This window comes from Arachis ipaensis, chromosome B4 (assembly GCF_059453495.1).
Source record: "Arachis ipaensis isolate K30076 ecotype BB chromosome B4, ASM5945349v1, whole genome shotgun sequence".
NCBI lineage: Eukaryota > Viridiplantae > Streptophyta > Magnoliopsida > Fabales > Fabaceae > Arachis > Arachis ipaensis.
The window spans coordinates 114,737,315-114,754,436 of NC_142439.1; the positions used below are offsets into that span (position 1 = coordinate 114,737,315).

General features: G+C 34.5%; 2 protein-coding genes across 2 annotated transcripts; both read right to left on the reverse strand.

Annotated features, from left to right (window-relative positions):
* Positions 1–4,808: 4,808 nt before the first annotated feature.
* LOC107639574 (AMP deaminase) lies at positions 4,809–13,698 on the reverse strand. Its single transcript, XM_016343113.3, has 19 exons — positions 13,035–13,698; positions 11,817–11,989; positions 11,395–11,608; positions 11,022–11,200; positions 10,865–10,916; positions 10,620–10,747; positions 10,329–10,508; positions 9,652–9,719; positions 9,404–9,546; positions 8,774–8,835; positions 8,162–8,275; positions 7,824–7,964; positions 7,030–7,182; positions 6,552–6,605; positions 6,363–6,473; positions 6,111–6,284; positions 5,952–6,032; positions 5,403–5,501; positions 4,809–5,284 (listed from the first exon to the last, which is right to left on the reverse strand). The coding sequence occupies exons 1-19, from the start codon at positions 13,408–13,410 to the stop codon at positions 5,216–5,218; spliced, it is 2,571 nt and encodes an 856-aa protein (XP_016198599.1). The 5' UTR covers positions 13,411–13,698; the 3' UTR covers positions 4,809–5,215.
* A 760-nt stretch (positions 13,699–14,458) lies between these two features.
* LOC107636785 (uncharacterized) lies at positions 14,459–15,249 on the reverse strand. Its single transcript, XM_016340273.1, has 2 exons — positions 14,869–15,249; positions 14,459–14,761 (listed from the first exon to the last, which is right to left on the reverse strand). The coding sequence occupies exons 1-2, from the start codon at positions 15,247–15,249 to the stop codon at positions 14,459–14,461; spliced, it is 684 nt and encodes a 227-aa protein (XP_016195759.1).
* Between the last annotated feature and the right edge of the window lie 1,873 nt (positions 15,250–17,122).

A 17,122-nucleotide genomic window follows, 5' to 3' on the forward strand; every position in this document is an offset into this window, starting at 1 on the left:
TTTTCTTCCTCTTCCTGGTAGTTTTGTAACATTATGTGTTTTTTTTTCTTTATTTAATTTTTTCTTATTTTTATTTTTGTTAAGCGGGTAAAACAAGAATTATGAGAAGGTGAAATAAAGAAGTAGTTTTTGGAATAAAGAATTATGAGAAGGTGAAATAAACAAGAATATAATGATGAAGATTATGAGAAGTAGTTTTCGAGTTATGCAGAACTCATTAGAAAATAGCACCAAAACTTTTTAATTGTGACATCAAAATTTTTTAACCGTGACACAAGTTCTTGTTAAGATGATAAAACAAGAATTATGATAATGTGAACCAAGAAGAGGAGGAAGGAGAGTTTTGAATTGTGCAGAATTTATTAAAAAAAATAATACCAAAATTGTTCAATCGTGACACAAAAAAAATTCTTAATTTTGACATCGAAATTTCTTAATTGTGACATAGAAATTTCATAACCGTGTTATTTTCAATTAAATAATGTATTTTTATTATCGTTAAACTAGTTAGGTGGGTATTGAATTCATATATAAGAGGTTTAGCCTGTGTCATTTACAATAATTGATATAATTTTTTGTTTTAAAACATATTTGACAGTTTTTTGTTAGTTGAGTGAGTTAAGATTTTGGACTTGTAATTCTTTAAAGATTTCTTGTATCATTTATCAAAAATTTATGTGTCATTTCTAACTAAATAATGTGTTTTGTGATCACTGAATTAATTGTGTGGTATTAAACTGAAAAAGAAGAAAAAGAGAAAGAGGACTTAAGTTATCCAAAATTCAACAAAAAATAGTACCGAAACTTTTTAAGTGTGACACAAGAAGTTTCTTAATTTTGATATCAAATTTTCTTAACCGTGACACAGGTTCTTGTTAAGAAGAAGATGATGATCACGATCATGATCATGATCATGATGAAGAAGAGGAGGAATAAGAATTTTGAATTATATTAGAAAAGTAGCACCAAAATTTTTTAACTGTGACATATAAAATTTTAATTTTGACACCGAAATTTTTTAACCATATCATTTACAACTAAATAAATCTGTGATATTTAACTAAGAGGATGATGGTGGTGGTGGTGGTGGTGGTGATAATAATGAAGGAGGAAAAAAGAAAACAAGAAACTAAATGAGAAAAGGAGGAGGAAGAAGAGAAGGAGGTGGTGGTGATGACGACAATGATAACGAAAAAGAAAGATAAGGAAAAAGGAGGAGGAGGAGGAGAAGAAGAAGAAGAAGAAGAAGAAGAAGCGGCAGGAGTCTAGGTGCGAGTGCGTATATGTGAAATACATTATAATAACTTAGTTGGACTTAGTTAGGTATTTTGCTTAGTTGTAGAACTTTTTCGTAAAATTATAAGTTAGTTAAAATAAACAAATAAATAACAGTCATGCTACACATCCATATAATTTTCCATCCAAGTTCATCCAAGCTGGCCCAATACCAAAAAAACCGAATCCCATTAAATGAGCGTGTATTACACACGCCCAAACCCCCGAAAATGTTTAACATTCATTCGCGCTTCATTATGAAAAAATGTTCCTTCTTCAACTTTGAAACTGCTACTGGAGTACTTCGAATCTCTCTCAAATCTCTCAAAGCTCGATCGTTTTCTCTACGAAAACTGCTTCTACTCAGGAATCGCAAGAAGATTTTGAAAGGAAGAAGAAAAAACAAACGAAAACAGCAGCAGAGACTGCGAAAGGTATGATAAAAACTACTGTTCATTTAAAATCTCGTAATCTCGCGTTTCTCCTAGTTGCATTTTAGGTTTACTGGATTGAGTTGCTTCGTTTAGTAGATCGACTTATTTTGAATCAATTTTTTTTGTGTAACTAGGGCATAGGAATGGAAATGTGTTCTTATTTTCATTCAGTTCAATGGAGTGGGTCATTTTGATTCAATTGATTGTTAGTGATTTCAGTTGAGTCCTTTTGCATGCAGAAATACTTTTGTTGCTGATTGAATGTTTATCACGTTTTATTCACAACATGAATGGTGTTCTGTTCAGTGAGCTTGGTGATTTTCATTCACTTGATTGTTAGTGTGTTTCAGTTGAGTCCTTTTGCATGCAGAAATATTTTTCTTGATGATTGAATGTTTATCATGTTTTATTCAGAACTTGAATGGTGTTCAGTTTAGTAGAGTTGGTCATTTTCATTCATTTGATTGTTAAGTGTTCAGTTGAGTTCTTTTGTATGAAAAAATATTTTTCTTCATGATTGAATGCGTATCATATTTTATTCAAAACATGAACAGTGTTTTGTTCAGTGGGCTTAGTGATTTTCATTCACTTGATTGTTAGTGTGTTCAGTTGAGTCCTTTTGCATGCAGAAATATTTTTCTTGATGATTGAATGTTTATCACATTTTTATTCAAAACATGAATTGCGTTCAATTCAGTGCAGTTAGCCATTTTGATTCACTTAATTGTTAGTGTGTTAAGTAGAGTTCTTTTGCATGCAGAAATGTTTATCTTGTTGATTGAATGTTTATCACATTTTATTCAAATCATGAATAGGGTTCGGTTCAGTGGAGTTGATGATTTTGATTCACCTGATTGTTATGTGTTCAGTTGGATTCTTTTGCATGCAAAAATATTTTTCTAGCTGTTTGTATATTTATCACATTTTATTCAGAACATCAAGGGAGTTTGGTTCAGTGGGCTTGGTCATTTTGATTCACTTGATTAAAATATACATGCTTGTACTTGTCGGTGTATTGAGTAAAGTATTGACCAAATTTTTTTGTCCTTACAGCAAATATGAAGAAGACAATGGCCACAAAGAAGGAGAAGCCACGCTATAATGTAAGAATATGTACACATTAAATATATTTATCACCAAAATTAGAGACCAAGTGATTCGGGCATCTGAAGCAATAAGACTCCCAAAGCTATCTGCTGCCCTCTCCAGCCCTTATTGTAAATTCACATATGGGGATATAGATAGTAAATAGGATATACTTTGTTTGACTGGTTGTAATTAAGACTATTTTGTTTAACTTGTTTAAAAAAGCAAACACTGCTTCTTTCAATGTATATATGTGAATATTAATGTAAATGTTATTGGAAATCTAATGTTAATGTATATATCTGATTCAAGATGGATTAGTCCTTATCCTGTCGGTCTGAGATGTTAATGTATATATCTGTTGGAACTGTCTAGCTGTTGTTTTGTTCTAAGTTCACAGTGAATGAAATCAGGGCATTTATCAAACATTAAGAGCCCCCAAAACACAAATGAACCAAAATTAATACACTGAATGAACTGAAAAAGTGCATATATCAATATAGCAGAGAGCTAAATTTTAAAAAAAAAATATTGCTATCAGTATTCAATTTCAGAAACACCTGAACTCTTTAACATAACAGAAAAAATTGCCTATTCAATAAACAAAAAAGTGACTATTCAATAAAGAATTTTAGAAAGCTAATATCAAACACAAAAAAGTGGCTATTCAATAAAAACTAACACAAAAAAGTGACTATTCAGAGTTGGAGATATCTTGGATTTCCACCTCCCCTCTCTGCTGCATACGATTAGTTGATTCTTAATCTTATCTCCCTTCCGAGTCGTGTTCCTTATTTTGGTAGAAAAACCGGCAAGTTTGAAATAATTTTTGTAGAACTTTCCAGCTTTTTCTAGTATCTTGAAAGTCATCCTGACCTTTGGGACAAATTATTCATCCACAACACACCTGGTTTGCATAATGAACCGAACATTTTATTAAGATGAAACAATTGTATAGTACTAAATGAACGGAACATTATCCATTATATAAAATCAAATTCAAAACACCTGTGTCTACAATTTAGAGATTATCAATTCAATTCAATTCAGAACACCTGCGTCCATTCAATTCAATTCAGCAATTACATTCCATTCAATTCGATTGAAAAATAATCCAAACCTCGTCCACTTAATTCGTTTCAAAAGAATAATCCAAATCGCTCCCATTCAACTGATTTGAAGCTGAATCATTTATTGTTTTGATAGCCTATTGAAATCCACAGATCGAAGAAGAAAACGAAGAAGAATAACAAGAAAAACGACGAGCAACAAAGAAGAACGAGCAGCAAAGAAGAAAAAAGAACAAGCAGCAAAGATTGCAGATCCAAAAATTACAATGCAAATCATTAACATTAAAGAATGCTTACGTTGAAGAAGTAGCTTTACGTAATTCTATTACGTTAATAGGAGGGAGAAGGAGGAGCACGTGTATTTCACAGAACGGGAGGAGGAAAGGCGCGTCTAATAAAAAGAACTTGGATGACTTGGTTAAGTTTTACTTGGATGACTTGGTTAAGTTTTTTTGCATGGATGTAAAATATTATTGAATAAATAAATCTCATTCTAAATTCATAAAATGTTCACTAAATAATAATAATAATAATAATAATAATAATAATAATAATAACAAACTAAACATATTATAACTAAAATTTTAAATATAATAAATATTATATCACATTATGCAATTTAGATTACTTTTTAGAAATAGATCTAAAATCTAATCCAATCTATACAATTTATCAAAAATAAAATCCAATTAAATCTAAATTAGTACAATTTTAATGTTTTCGGTTGAATTGAATTAGATGAATAATTTAATTTGAACCAATTTGAATTTGAAAGGGAAGGATTGAGTGGGAAAAAAACAGTTTTTTGTTATGATTTTAGGTTTCATTGGGTTATCTAGCTATATTGTTAAGTAATTTTGATACACTTCAGTACTTCACAATGCCAAAACTGAGGCCCTCTTATAGTCATACACCAACAATGAAAGAACACCCTATAAACAAATTGGAATCAAAATTTGAGACTGGATGCCTCTCTTTCAACTGCGTTGTTATGTCACATATATTACTAACTGCAACAAGCATCACTGATCAATGCACCTGCAATTATTGGCAACCCCACTCTTTTCACTCTAGCCCCCAAATGAACAAAAGAAAAAGCACTTTTACAGCACCAAATTGATTTGATCCATGGCGCAGCTAGGACATCATGTGGGATACATATATACTCTGTCTCAGGTCCAACTCTTCGAACCAAAATGCCTTCGGCCTAAGTTTGTGCGTGCCAAAAGCCTAAAACCTTATGCTGGATTGCCGGGTGGGTAATGTGGGCTAAGGGCAACAGGTTCAATCATTCTATGGAGCAAGTGAGAAAGAGCCAAATACAAATGCTATGTGCCTCCGGCATATTATCTATCTGTCCACTACTTCAGGAATGACGGCTTTGCCCAGATAAACCTGTTGCATCTCATCTCTCCAAATCTGCAAGGACAGCAATTATACACATAGCTTCAACGTAATTTTCTATCCTAATTTGTTTATATAGCACAAAAAGAATCTAGTTTAAAATATTGAATTCACCCATTCATTGAAATCATACCATGTCTCGGAATTCCAATCGTATATGTGGAACATTTGTTTTTTGAATATCATTTCCATCTGGCCCCCTCTTATAGTACTCCTGACCTATCCAATGTGACTGCCACAGGAAAAGCTGATGAATTTGTGTGTGTATGTGTATATATAAAATATATTTTTATCCATGTATGTATAATTATCATTCTTGTCTCTTCACTATATTCAAGCAATGATTTAAGTGATTATTAAGTTTGAATTTCATCAATATCGTCAAAGTATAACATTGAATTAAGTTGGTAGTTCACACTTTGCAGTTATGTACTATTATCCTCGTTCAGTGAATCATATTCTCTCCTTGAATATAAACAAGGATTCATATGTCATCCAAATAATGATGTTAAAAATTTTATAATTCTAAAATACCAAGAATGATATTGAGTATTGGATAATGCTCTCCTAGAAGAGCTCACTGTAAACATATGACACCTCTCGCCATCCATACTTAGGCCACAGAAAAGATCTCAGCTTTTTTCACTTATTCACAAGAGTACCAAATTCAAGTTAAGATTACCTTCAATGCATGTGAAAAACCTGATTGATAAACAGAATTGCGGGCAATCTCACACAAATCACATGCACTCAGCTTCCATACCTGTAGAGGAATTGTGTTCTATCAGCAATGCCTGCTCATAGAGAGAGAAAGGGGTAGAGAATGAAATATGTAACTTACAGAAGCTGCTATGCTATATTCTTCAACCAATGGTTCCTTTGTCAAGTGAATTTGGAGTGGATCATCGGTAGAAAGTGAAACATTCAATCCCCGTGAGAAGAACATTGGAAAAGGATTTCGATGGTAGTCTAAGAATAGGGAGTTATTGCTGAGAGGAGACATTGCCAGCCCAATCTGATAACAAATATACAATTACCAATTAGTCACTTAAAAAATTTAAATAAACAAAAATCAATTGAAAATTAACCATACTTGAGCTAAATAATATAAATACTGAAGCACAGGAGATTTTCTCAAATTGATTCCATGCGCAATGTTGTGAGCCGTAAGAAAGGTTGCAGCTAGGTGGTCAATATCACCAGCCTGCATCAAACATGATATATCAGGGACCAATACAACTAACAAGTTTGCAAACAAAAGAAATTGCAATCCAATAATTACCTCTCCAGAATGTGGACGGAATTTAATTGTTGTCATTCCCTTTGATTCACGTAGCTGAGAAATATTACATTATGTCAAATTTTGGTGTGTCAAAACAAATTCTAGATACCTATATACTCACTATGATTATTGTTTCTTTCTTTTGTTTTTTAATTTTTTAGTTGGGGGTTTCTGGATACTCATTATGAATTTAAAAGCAGAAAATCTTAGTATGCCCATCTAAGGGAATCCATGGATGACTGATGAAAGAAGAAGAAAGCAACACAATAAATATATATAGTAATGATTTTGGTACAATATGATCAAGAGGTCTGCAACTTATGCTACATAGTAGTTAAAAGAAAAGAGTGCGAACCCTTGTTTACTCTTCCTCTTGTCAACAAAGGGAGTTGATTTCTATTGTGGTGAAGTGAATAGCTAGAACAGCTAATCAAAATTGACGAAAGTATAAAGTTGTTTAAGAAAAACCATTACAAACCTTGTTTAAGGTGTAAAGATTGGCATAACAGTAATAGGCATAGTATGAAAATGCTGGATTGAATACGTTAGTCCATTGAGCAGGTGTAGGCATGTGTTTTGTTGGCCGTCTTTCAGGTTTGCTTTCATCATCCACCAAATCCAACCCAACAACCTAAACATACATAAACAAAAACTCATAACTGGGCAACGGCTCTATATTTCACAAGAAAAGCACTACAAAACAATAAAACATGATTGATTAAATATCTCTCTAAATCTGTTTTTGTTTTGTTTTCTTTTTTTAAAATAATTTTTCGGGTGGGCGAGACATAAAATTACAAAGCAAAACTAGCAAGCTTGGTTTGGTAACGCTTTTCGGAGGGGTGTTTGTGCTTTTCAAAAGCAAGCACTTCGTTTTGGGTTTGGTAAATAAAAAGCTCATGTGCTTATGCTTGCAACTTTTGAAAGTTAGGAGCGCTTTTGAAAGCACCTAAGGAGGAGCTTTTCAAAGTTAACTTATGCTTATCAAAATTAAAAAATCTAATATAACCTCGTACATTAATTAATATTCAAATTTAATTCTTACATTAATGTCTATTATAGTATTTTTAAATTTTAAAAGTTATTTTACCAAACGCACTTGTTGTTTATGCTTGTTAAAAGTCATTTTTAATTTAATTTACCAGACACAGATGCTACAACTTTTAAAAAGCTACCTTTTATACGCTACTTTTGAAAAGTAAAAACTTTACCAAAGTAAGCCCAAGTCAAACTACTATTTAACAATTTAAATTAAATGAAATCCTATCAAACCTGTTTCAAGAAAACATGCAGTTGAGGATGCGAATCAGGGTCCACAGTAACCTCAAAAAGTGGAATAAAGATATTGTCAAGGATGTTCTGGAATGAGGTCACAATTCCCATCTCTTTGTACACGTTGTACAACCTTGGAAGCTGCAAGACAATTTTTTAAAACTACTTAGCTACACTTTACAATCTATTAGCAATAAAGAAAAAAGGGTAAATGTCATAAATAATAGAGACTCCTAAGAGATGTGGCAAAAGAATAATTACAAAAACTGAAGTATATATCTAAAAACTCCTGAACTAACTACTATGCATAGTAATCAAGGAGTGAAATAAATAAATACCTGGATCAGCCAAACAACATTCTCGCTATACAGTTCATTATTGACTATCCAACTTGCTAGTTGGTCCCACTCACTTTGTTTCCTCCCATATATTGATATTCTATACTCTGCCATCTGTGAACAATACATGCAAAGCAATAAGCTCGCAATCATTTGGCACCCACTTCAAAGGGAATAAGCATACAGAAATAAAAATCAAGAGATGAAAGATTATAGTAAGTTATAAAAATAAAAAGTAAATTCTATTACCCCTCAATGCTATAAAATATACGTGAGAATTTTTTTTATCATCGGTTACAAAAAGGTTTTCGACATGAATGAAATACAGCTAGCTATAAGTACAATCCTCATCAACATTTCAACCTCTTGTGAGTACAAAATGTGGGGTGGAGGGAAGAACAAAAGAAGTGGGCATGATTATGGAAGCAAGGGCAAATTTAACACATTAACCGGCATGACTCACCAAAGTAAAACCATGCTGATTCTTAGGGTGTATAAGACAAGAAGCACAAATTTGAAAGACCCAGCACAGAAAATTAGCAGTCTAACTTGAATTTTACATTTCATTAGACAATAATAGAGGAAAACATATAGATGAAGTTAAGAAAATACCTGATATTTACTGGCCGCAAGATCAGCAAACACTTGCTTTGTCACCTCACCAAGGAAACGACCTGTTTGGTGTAACACAAATGACAACATTATGAACATGAGTCAGATGATCTTGAAATGATTAGAATTAATGCAAATGAGTTCTGATTCCCAACAACCACCGGTATTCTTTCTCTGATGCTTCTACTACTATACCAATCCACAATCATAGTTGCTTTTGGAAATATAATTCAAAAACTGACTTCAAAGCCTGGCTGCTTGTTTCCAATTGAAAATGCCAAGACCACAATAAATATATGAAATTTCCAACTTCAAAGAATTATGAACCTCCTTCAATAATAACCAGCCCATTTTAATCACAGATACAAATTTCCCAATTAGGAACCCGTAACTCTATTTAAAGCAAATTAATGATCCAATTCTTAAGAACACTAAAACGAGGTGATGCCTCTGAAGCAATATTTAGTAAAATAAAAAATACAAAAAAGTTTGACACAATTTTGAGATTGAGTGTTTGTAATTTTTGTTGTGGTTTTTTTTTTTTTTTTTTTTTGGGGGGGGGGGGGGGGTTGTTGTTCTATTGAGAGAGAGAGAGAGAGATTCAACTGTCCTCATTAAAAAAAAAATTACCTTGAATGAGATTATCTTGCTTAAGGAATATCTCCCTCAGCCTACTTTGCCCACAAGGATTGTATTTAAGATTAAATTTGTCAAAGCGATGAAATGTGCTCTTGTCTGCATGAACGTCCAAAAGGTCAACATTGAGATCATATCTGCTCAAAAAGCAATTTGAAAAAAAAAATTGTTATTTTAAGATGTAGCCAAGAAAATTCAATTAGAAATTATAATTATGGTATGAATTAGATAGAAGTTGTTACCCAGTCAAATCCAGACTCTCAAAAACTTCTTTCAATGTGAGATATGTCCCATCTCGAAATATTACAACCTGAATGAAGTTAAAATTATAGAGGTTGTAATGAGTATCCAATCATTGCAATGTATACCACTTTCCAAGATTATCAGTCACAGTATCCATAACTGAAAGAGCATAACATAATGCATAGCATATCATATTTTGGTTTTGTAACTTGCAAGCATGAATATCATCTGTACTGGTGCATCTCATGAAATCAATCAATCATTTGCATGTCTAAGAACTCTTGTAATTTTTTGAACAATTGAACTCCATAGTAAACTGAAACCTTTTACATGTAAGACATTTCATTTTACACTTACTAAAGAAGCATGCACTAATAAGCAAAACAATTGCCTACATGTGAATTATCAATTGTCCCACTGCATACTGGTTAAACATACACACACCGACATTTTGTTGGTACATACTTATCCAGTACAGCAGCTTAAAAGAAAACCATTCATCTTGAAAATTGAATTCATAACTTTAGCTTAATAATAATAATAATAATAACAATAATAATAATAATTCTAGAAAAATATGAGAGAGAGAGAGAGAGAGAGAGAGAGAGAGAGAGAGAGAGAGAGAGAGAAGCAATTCATGTAATAATATAAATATATAACATATCAAAATTATCACCTCATCGGGCTCTTTCCTCAGCTTTGATTTTATAAACCTTAAAAGATGTTTCTGATTCATGCAGGCTGAGTGGTGGACATGTGTATCAACTTTCCTGACATTGTAGAAGTCTCGATGTGGAGCACTTTTTTGGGCAAGAAATTCCCTATCCGCATTTAGCATCAAATGCAGATTGAATTTCTAAAATATATATAGAACTGTCAAATATTATTTTTAAATGAAATACAAGTATAATGCAGTTTATGACTTTAATAAGAAGTTACAGCAACATTGAATGTATTTAGTATTTACTTGTTCTAGAAGATTAAGCCGGTGATGACATAAAGTTCGTATATTCCCTATTGCTATGACTCGAAGTATATGATGGAGGTCGGTGAAAAAAGTAGTTGCATCTGCAACAGGATAAAGCTCTTCTGTTGCTGCATATTATAAGCAAAGTTGCATAAGAATCCAGTTAAAAAGAAGAAACAAATTTCTTTTGAAAAAAGGTCTAAAGACAACACTACAAGAAACTTGGTGTATTACTAATTACTTACAGTCTTTATTTGGATATACATGAATAACCCCATCTTGCATTTCAAAGTAGTGCTGCATTACAAAACAAAATAACATTCATTTAATCACAGAAGATAAAATTGGGATATCTACCTCTTCGATGATGGAAAAGTATAAAATAAACTCATAAAAACTCACATCAGACTTTCCTTCAGGTGCATAAAAGAATGGCTGTGGGTTAGGCTTTGGAGTGCTGGGGTCAGATATAACTTCTTTATCCCATGGAGCAACCGCTTCTTTAAAAACATATCTTTTTCTCATTTCAAGGCACTCTTGAAGAACCACATAGACTTCCACTTCATCAGGTGATGGAGCCTCTAAACCCAATAAAAATATATAAATTATAATTTTGGCAAATGATTTTCAACACTGGCAAATTTGCAAGGCCACCACATGTAGACAGAAGTTAAATCTGTTGTTTTTTTTTTTTCAAAAGAAAATGGACTCTGCAGGCTATCGAAAAACAAATTTAAGGCAAATCATAGAATTAAGAGACAGGAAATATTCATACCAATGGGAGAAACTTTAAGTCGAACAAAAGTTTCTTGCTCTGGCTCTTTCCTGAGAATGTCCGCTGCAATTGGATCAGGTGGAACACCATGCAGGTCACCGGACATACTATGAGAACGGATCATACTTGGTGTTGTGGCAGCTATTTGCATCTTCTCTCCATTAGCATTAACATTATCAGGTAAAGTCTCATATGGGTTTTTAACTTCTGTACCCTGCTCGCACGTTATATAAAATTCAACAATGTATAGCATTTAAATATTATTATTATACTTTGCAAAACACCGCATCAGATGGAACAGAGCAATGGCAAGTTGGCAACATCACAAAATTTATATCATGAAAACAGTTAACAGGTTCTGCTTATAGAATGCTATATGAATGTAGATTTAAACCTATGAAGAACAACATCACAAGACTTACAACATTTCCATTTGTATGCAGATATGTTGTATCCATTGCAGCATTGTCAGCGGCAATATCATCATCGTCTGATCCTTCTACACTTTCAAAGGCACTGGCACTTGCAACAGGTGACTTGGGAGAAATCGGTCTTAAAATATTTCTCTTTGGGGTACCAGGATGCATGGATTTTGCTGTAAAGTTTTTTCCTTGGTTAATAAAACAAATTAATGATTTGATCAAACATTTCTTGTATTTACGTGGGAATCATGCCAAAAAGAAGGCAGGGAAGAAAGAAAGCACAGTGATAACTATGCTTAAACATAGCATAAAGTTTTGTTGTAGAAAAGGGCATGGCAACATTTTAAAGTAGATTAGATGCAATCCATATTAGCTCAAGGGATCATTTTCTCACCAAAAGCACCTTTCTGATATACTTATACTAGAAACCAAATGCTTCTCACTATTTCAATCAATTTTATACTTTAAAACCCACTTTACTAATAAAGTAATATTCCCACATTCAATATAGTGGAACATCTTTCCCATTCAATTATTCCATCTCAACCAGACAGCAGAATAAACTCAGAAAACAATTTAGAATTAATTTTCCATTTTTTGGATGATTAAGATTCATTTTCTATCCAAAAGAGGTGAAGATGCCTACAAGAAGTTTGATACTTTAATATTTTTATTCATAGAAAATATTCTTGTTTGCTCTTTTTACCTTTTTTTTTTAAAAAGGAACTTTTTGCTTAGTGCTCCATATTCTCTCCTCTTCAGTGGCTTTTTCTTTAAATTGTTTTTCTATATGTTAAAATTTTTAAATTACCCAGCTTGATCCTCTATCTTCTGAACTTTTCATTCAATCACATATACTATGAACTGGAACAAAACAATGGAGGATAAAAAGAAAAAGATTAAAGAGAAAAAAGAAGGCATATCCATTATCCAATGCCTGTACCATTAATTCAATGGAATCCGAATTTCCAAGCCTTCCAAAGCAAAGATCAAATTTTCGAATTACTAGATTACTACTACAAATAAAAATTCACAAAGATTCAAAAATTTCATAAACCACTAATAGAGTAGCTCCAGAAACTACCGCATCAATTCACATAGCCCTTAACTCCAATCCATGAATCAATGAAAAACACATCATAATTCATAACAGTGACTTCAATTTCATATTTTCAAATTATACAATTTTACTATCAAGCATTTTGATGACAGCCATACCTTCCCGGAGCGATTGCAGCCGCGGCAATCCTGCCGGAATCCCATCGACTGGAGGCAGTCCGTTCCACTTATCCTCACCGTCCATTCCGCCACCGCCGGAGATCGCTCCGACATCCGGCAGCGACAGCCCTCGCCGGTAGTAACCTCTCCCCCTCCTCCTGGCGCGGACTCCACCGCCGCCACCATTGACATGCTTCCTTGCATGGTTCGTCAAATCTCCGTCACCGCCGGTATCACCGGCGTCATCGTCGACGGCGCGCGCAAACTCAAGGAGCTGGGAGAGGGTCTTGCGGTGCATGAAGTAGGCAGAGACAGCTACCGCCGAAGCTCCGACGAGAGCGGCAAGAGCGAGGTGGAAGGCATAAGCGTCCATCATCAATCGCTATGATGAATATTGTTATAAATAGTGAGAGTGTTGAGAAATAGAGAGATAGATAAACCCTACAAGTGGTGGAAATGGCAGCGAAGAGAAAGAAGAAAGAGAGAAAAGAAAGAGTTATGAGTCAGAGAGAAGTGTGAGGTGAGGTGAGGTGAGGTGAGACCTGAGAGGGGAGAGAGAAGAGATGGTATGTCCGTATTTATAGAAAAGAACACCAGCAAGAACAGTCCAGCCAGGAGGGTATGTCTACCTCACACCTCTCTCTCTCTCTCTCTCTTTAATAATGGCAAGGATGTCAAAAATAAAGGAATAAAATTGAACCAAAATTAATAAAAAAATCTAATCTAATGATATAAACATTAACTCAATATTATTAGTTAAAAAGATAAAGCATGGACTAATTTAACTAATTCTATATTATTATATTATAATATTGAATAAATAAAAAAAGTAAATTGTGTTCATTAATTTCACAAATAACAAAAAATACTTTAAAGAAAAATCATAAAGTCTATAAAATCTTTTGAGATTTAGTTGGATAAAATTTTTTGATTAGGTATTTGAATTTTTAAAAAGTACATATACTTTATTTTTATTTGTTAAATATAAAAAGAATAATACTATATATCTAAGCTTTTTATTAATCAAGTCTAATTAAGTTGGTCTAATATAAGAAAAATTAATTATTATTAGCATTATTTCAAATTTTATTATTTAACTTAGTTAAATTTTATTTATAAAAAGACTTGAATGTATAGTATTATTTATAAAAAAATAGGACAATTTACTTAAATAAATTAAGTGGAGAAAGAATTTATCCAATTACACAATTTTAAATATCAAGACGCAAATGCATTTTTTCATAATTCTATAGAAACCGCTACTAGTAGTAGTGAATTAGGGTTTACGTATATTGGTGGCATAACAAAAACCGCTATAGGCAACAGCAATTTCTGTGGAACGAGATTTGGCCATAAACCGCTACAGATAGTAACGGTTTATGTATATTGGGTGCTGAACGTAAACCGCTAGAGGCAGTAGCGGTTTATGTGGAGGGTGTGTCTACAAAAACCGTGGGAACAAAATTGGCGGCAACATGTCGAATACAAAATGTCTGATAAGCATGAGGAGGTTGCCAACCACTATCAAGTGCCTCTAGTGCCGTCTTGATGCTGTTGTGCCTGTCAGAGATTACCAGAATGCTCAATTGTGGAGTCACATGTCTTCTCAAGTTGGTCAGAAAGTATGTCCAAGACTCTGCATTTTCTCCCTCCACAAGTGCAAATGCAATAGGCAAGATGTTCGAGTTTCCGTCTTGAGCAATAGCTAATAACAAGGTCCCTCCGTACTTGCCATACAATTGCGTACCATCTGATTAGCGGTTTACAGTGTCAGAAGGCCTCAGGGAGGAAATGTCAAGAAAAGACGATGAAAGTAGACAGTCGATTCGTCAACCTGATCACCCACTCTAACCAGAGAGGTCTTCAGAAGTGCTATTGTATCTTCCATGGTGGACGTCACCGCAAGGATCCAATGGGACAACTCGCCATAAGACTCCTCCTGGTCCTCGTAGATCTGTGCTACTGCCTTCGGCTTCGCCATCCAAACCTTCCTATAACTAGGCCTGAAACCATAGGTGGACTCAGTTGCTTCCTGCAACACTTTAATCGTAACCGACACATCCGCCCTGACCAATGGAAAGATCCTCGCACAAATGACATGATAATTAAGTTGTCTATGGTCGCTCGATATGGAAGTGGCCAAACACGTGTGCGGTTTGTTGTACTTCCTAACTTCCCAACTGCTCTTTCGTTGCCGCAGCGCGATACGAATCATCCACTACACCCTTTTCAAAACTCCTTGCATCTCCCTTGGTATTTGAGATGGTCTGACTCCATCACCCTGTACTCAACTCCACGTCGGATGCTGTAATCCTTCACACTCAGCACGGCTTCCTCCTTACTCTGGAAAGATTGGCCAATCTGAAATTTCGTCAGAGCGGTTGCATCATGCAGACCCTGACCCACATAGGTTGCCCCGACCTCCTGCTGTTCACCTATGGCTTCCAAGTTCAACGCTGACAAGTGTGGAGGATATTGTTGTGTGTCAGAACCATATGCTCATTGGGGTATATGCCTATTGCTCGGAATATCATCATCACTATCCTCAACAATGTCGACTGGCTCATCGGCTGAATCATCGTCTCGCATGGCATTTTCAACACGATCTGGTCCAACCTCAAAGTCAAAATCGAGAACACCACGAGGCACACTAGCAGTACCAACCGCAACACATGGAGGATCGGGGATTGGACCGGAAGGTGCTACCACCGGCATTGACGTCGAGGCACCACCCATCGTCGTCGACTGAGGATTCGGTGCCGATGCCCCAGAGCTGTCGACGCCATCTTCTAACTTCGCAAATAACTTGGGTATTCTGACCTCCGAAAAACTCCACCGACGATGAAACAAGACCTGCATGTCTTCATCGGACCCTATCACAAACGTCTCATACTTCACACCGGCCGACACAACGGCAATGGGAATTTTGTAGAACAATTTTTTAACCCACTTTATCCCACACACATCCAACTTCTGTAATATGCTATGTTTTATCTCTACCAATGTACTTGACGACCGAATAAAAACACTAAGCGGTTCCTGTCTCTAAATTTAACACCGTGCCTTTTGCTTTTTTGAATTTTCCCAGAGCAATGCACCAGAGCCAGAAAACACTCCTCACCATCCATTTATGAGAAATGACACACACTCTTTTTAGCTCAATGCCTTGGAGGGGTATTTATAGGCAACCAGCATACACACACACTCCACGTAAACTGCTACTGCCTCCAGCGATCTACATTCAACACCCAATACACATAAATCGCTACTGCCTGTAGCGGTTTATGACCAAATCTCTTTCCATAGAAACCACTGCTGCCTATAACGATTTCTGTTATCCCCTAATCCGCTAGTACCAGTAGCGGTTTCTATAGAATTATGAAAAAATGCATTTGCGTATTGGTATTCAGAAATGTGTAATTGGATAAATTTTTCCTCCACTTAATTTATTTAAGTAAATTGTCCTAAAAATATATATTATTGTTTGTGCCTTTTAAAATAATGGTGTATATTGATTTTAATGCCGAATTTTGATTCTGGACTTTCATGTAATTTCATTTAATTTCCATTTGCCACTATGTGTTTGTTACTTGGTTATATGTATGTTTGGTGTAACTTTGTTATTTTTAGCTATATGCTATGATGAGTTTATTAGTTTTTTATTAGTTATATGCTATAATGGAAACACCATAGAATTGAATTTAGCAAAAATCCATCGTTATTAAACACCAATTCACTATGATTATGTGCCTACTATAGTTCATAGGGATGTGAAGAGCAATAACATATTGTTTGATCATGAGTTTAGGCCTCATGTAGCGGATTTTGGGCTTGCGAAGACCTTGCAGCGTGACGCTGTTGAGGAAGGTGCTGGTGTTGGTGCCGGTGCCGGTGCCATGTCCAGGGTTGCTGGATCATATGGTTACATTGTCCCGGGTAACTTCTTTAGAAGATTTTTGGATATTATTCAAATTGATCACCGCATATGTAGACTTTTTTATTTTCATTATCCATACTCTTAATTGGTAAACACAAAAACTAGTTACAAGCTAAAACCTGTCATTGTCTAGGTGTTAGAAGTTAGAATT

What these genes read in the sequence shown, in the direction of transcription:
- LOC107639574 (XM_016343113.3), bottom strand. Translation starts at nt 13,410, where the DNA reads ATGATGGACGCTTATGCCTTCCACCTCGCTCTTGCCGCTCTCGTCGGA. An exon ending in ACTTAAAGTTTCTCCCATTG is followed by an intron (nt 11,201 to 11,394) that starts GTATGAATATTT and finishes TATTGGGTTTAG; the next exon opens with AGGCTCCATCACCTGATGAA. An exon ending in ATGTTGTTTGGCTGATCCAG is followed by an intron (nt 7,965 to 8,161) that starts GTATTTATTTAT and finishes ATTGTCTTGCAG; the next exon opens with CTTCCAAGGTTGTACAACGT.
- LOC107636785 (XM_016340273.1), bottom strand. Translation starts at nt 15,249, where the DNA reads ATGATTCGTATCGCGCTGCGGCAACGAAAGAGCAGTTGGGAAGTTAGG. An exon ending in TGGTTAGAGTGGGTGATCAG is followed by an intron (nt 14,762 to 14,868) that starts GTTGACGAATCG and finishes TTGTATGGCAAG; the next exon opens with TACGGAGGGACCTTGTTATT.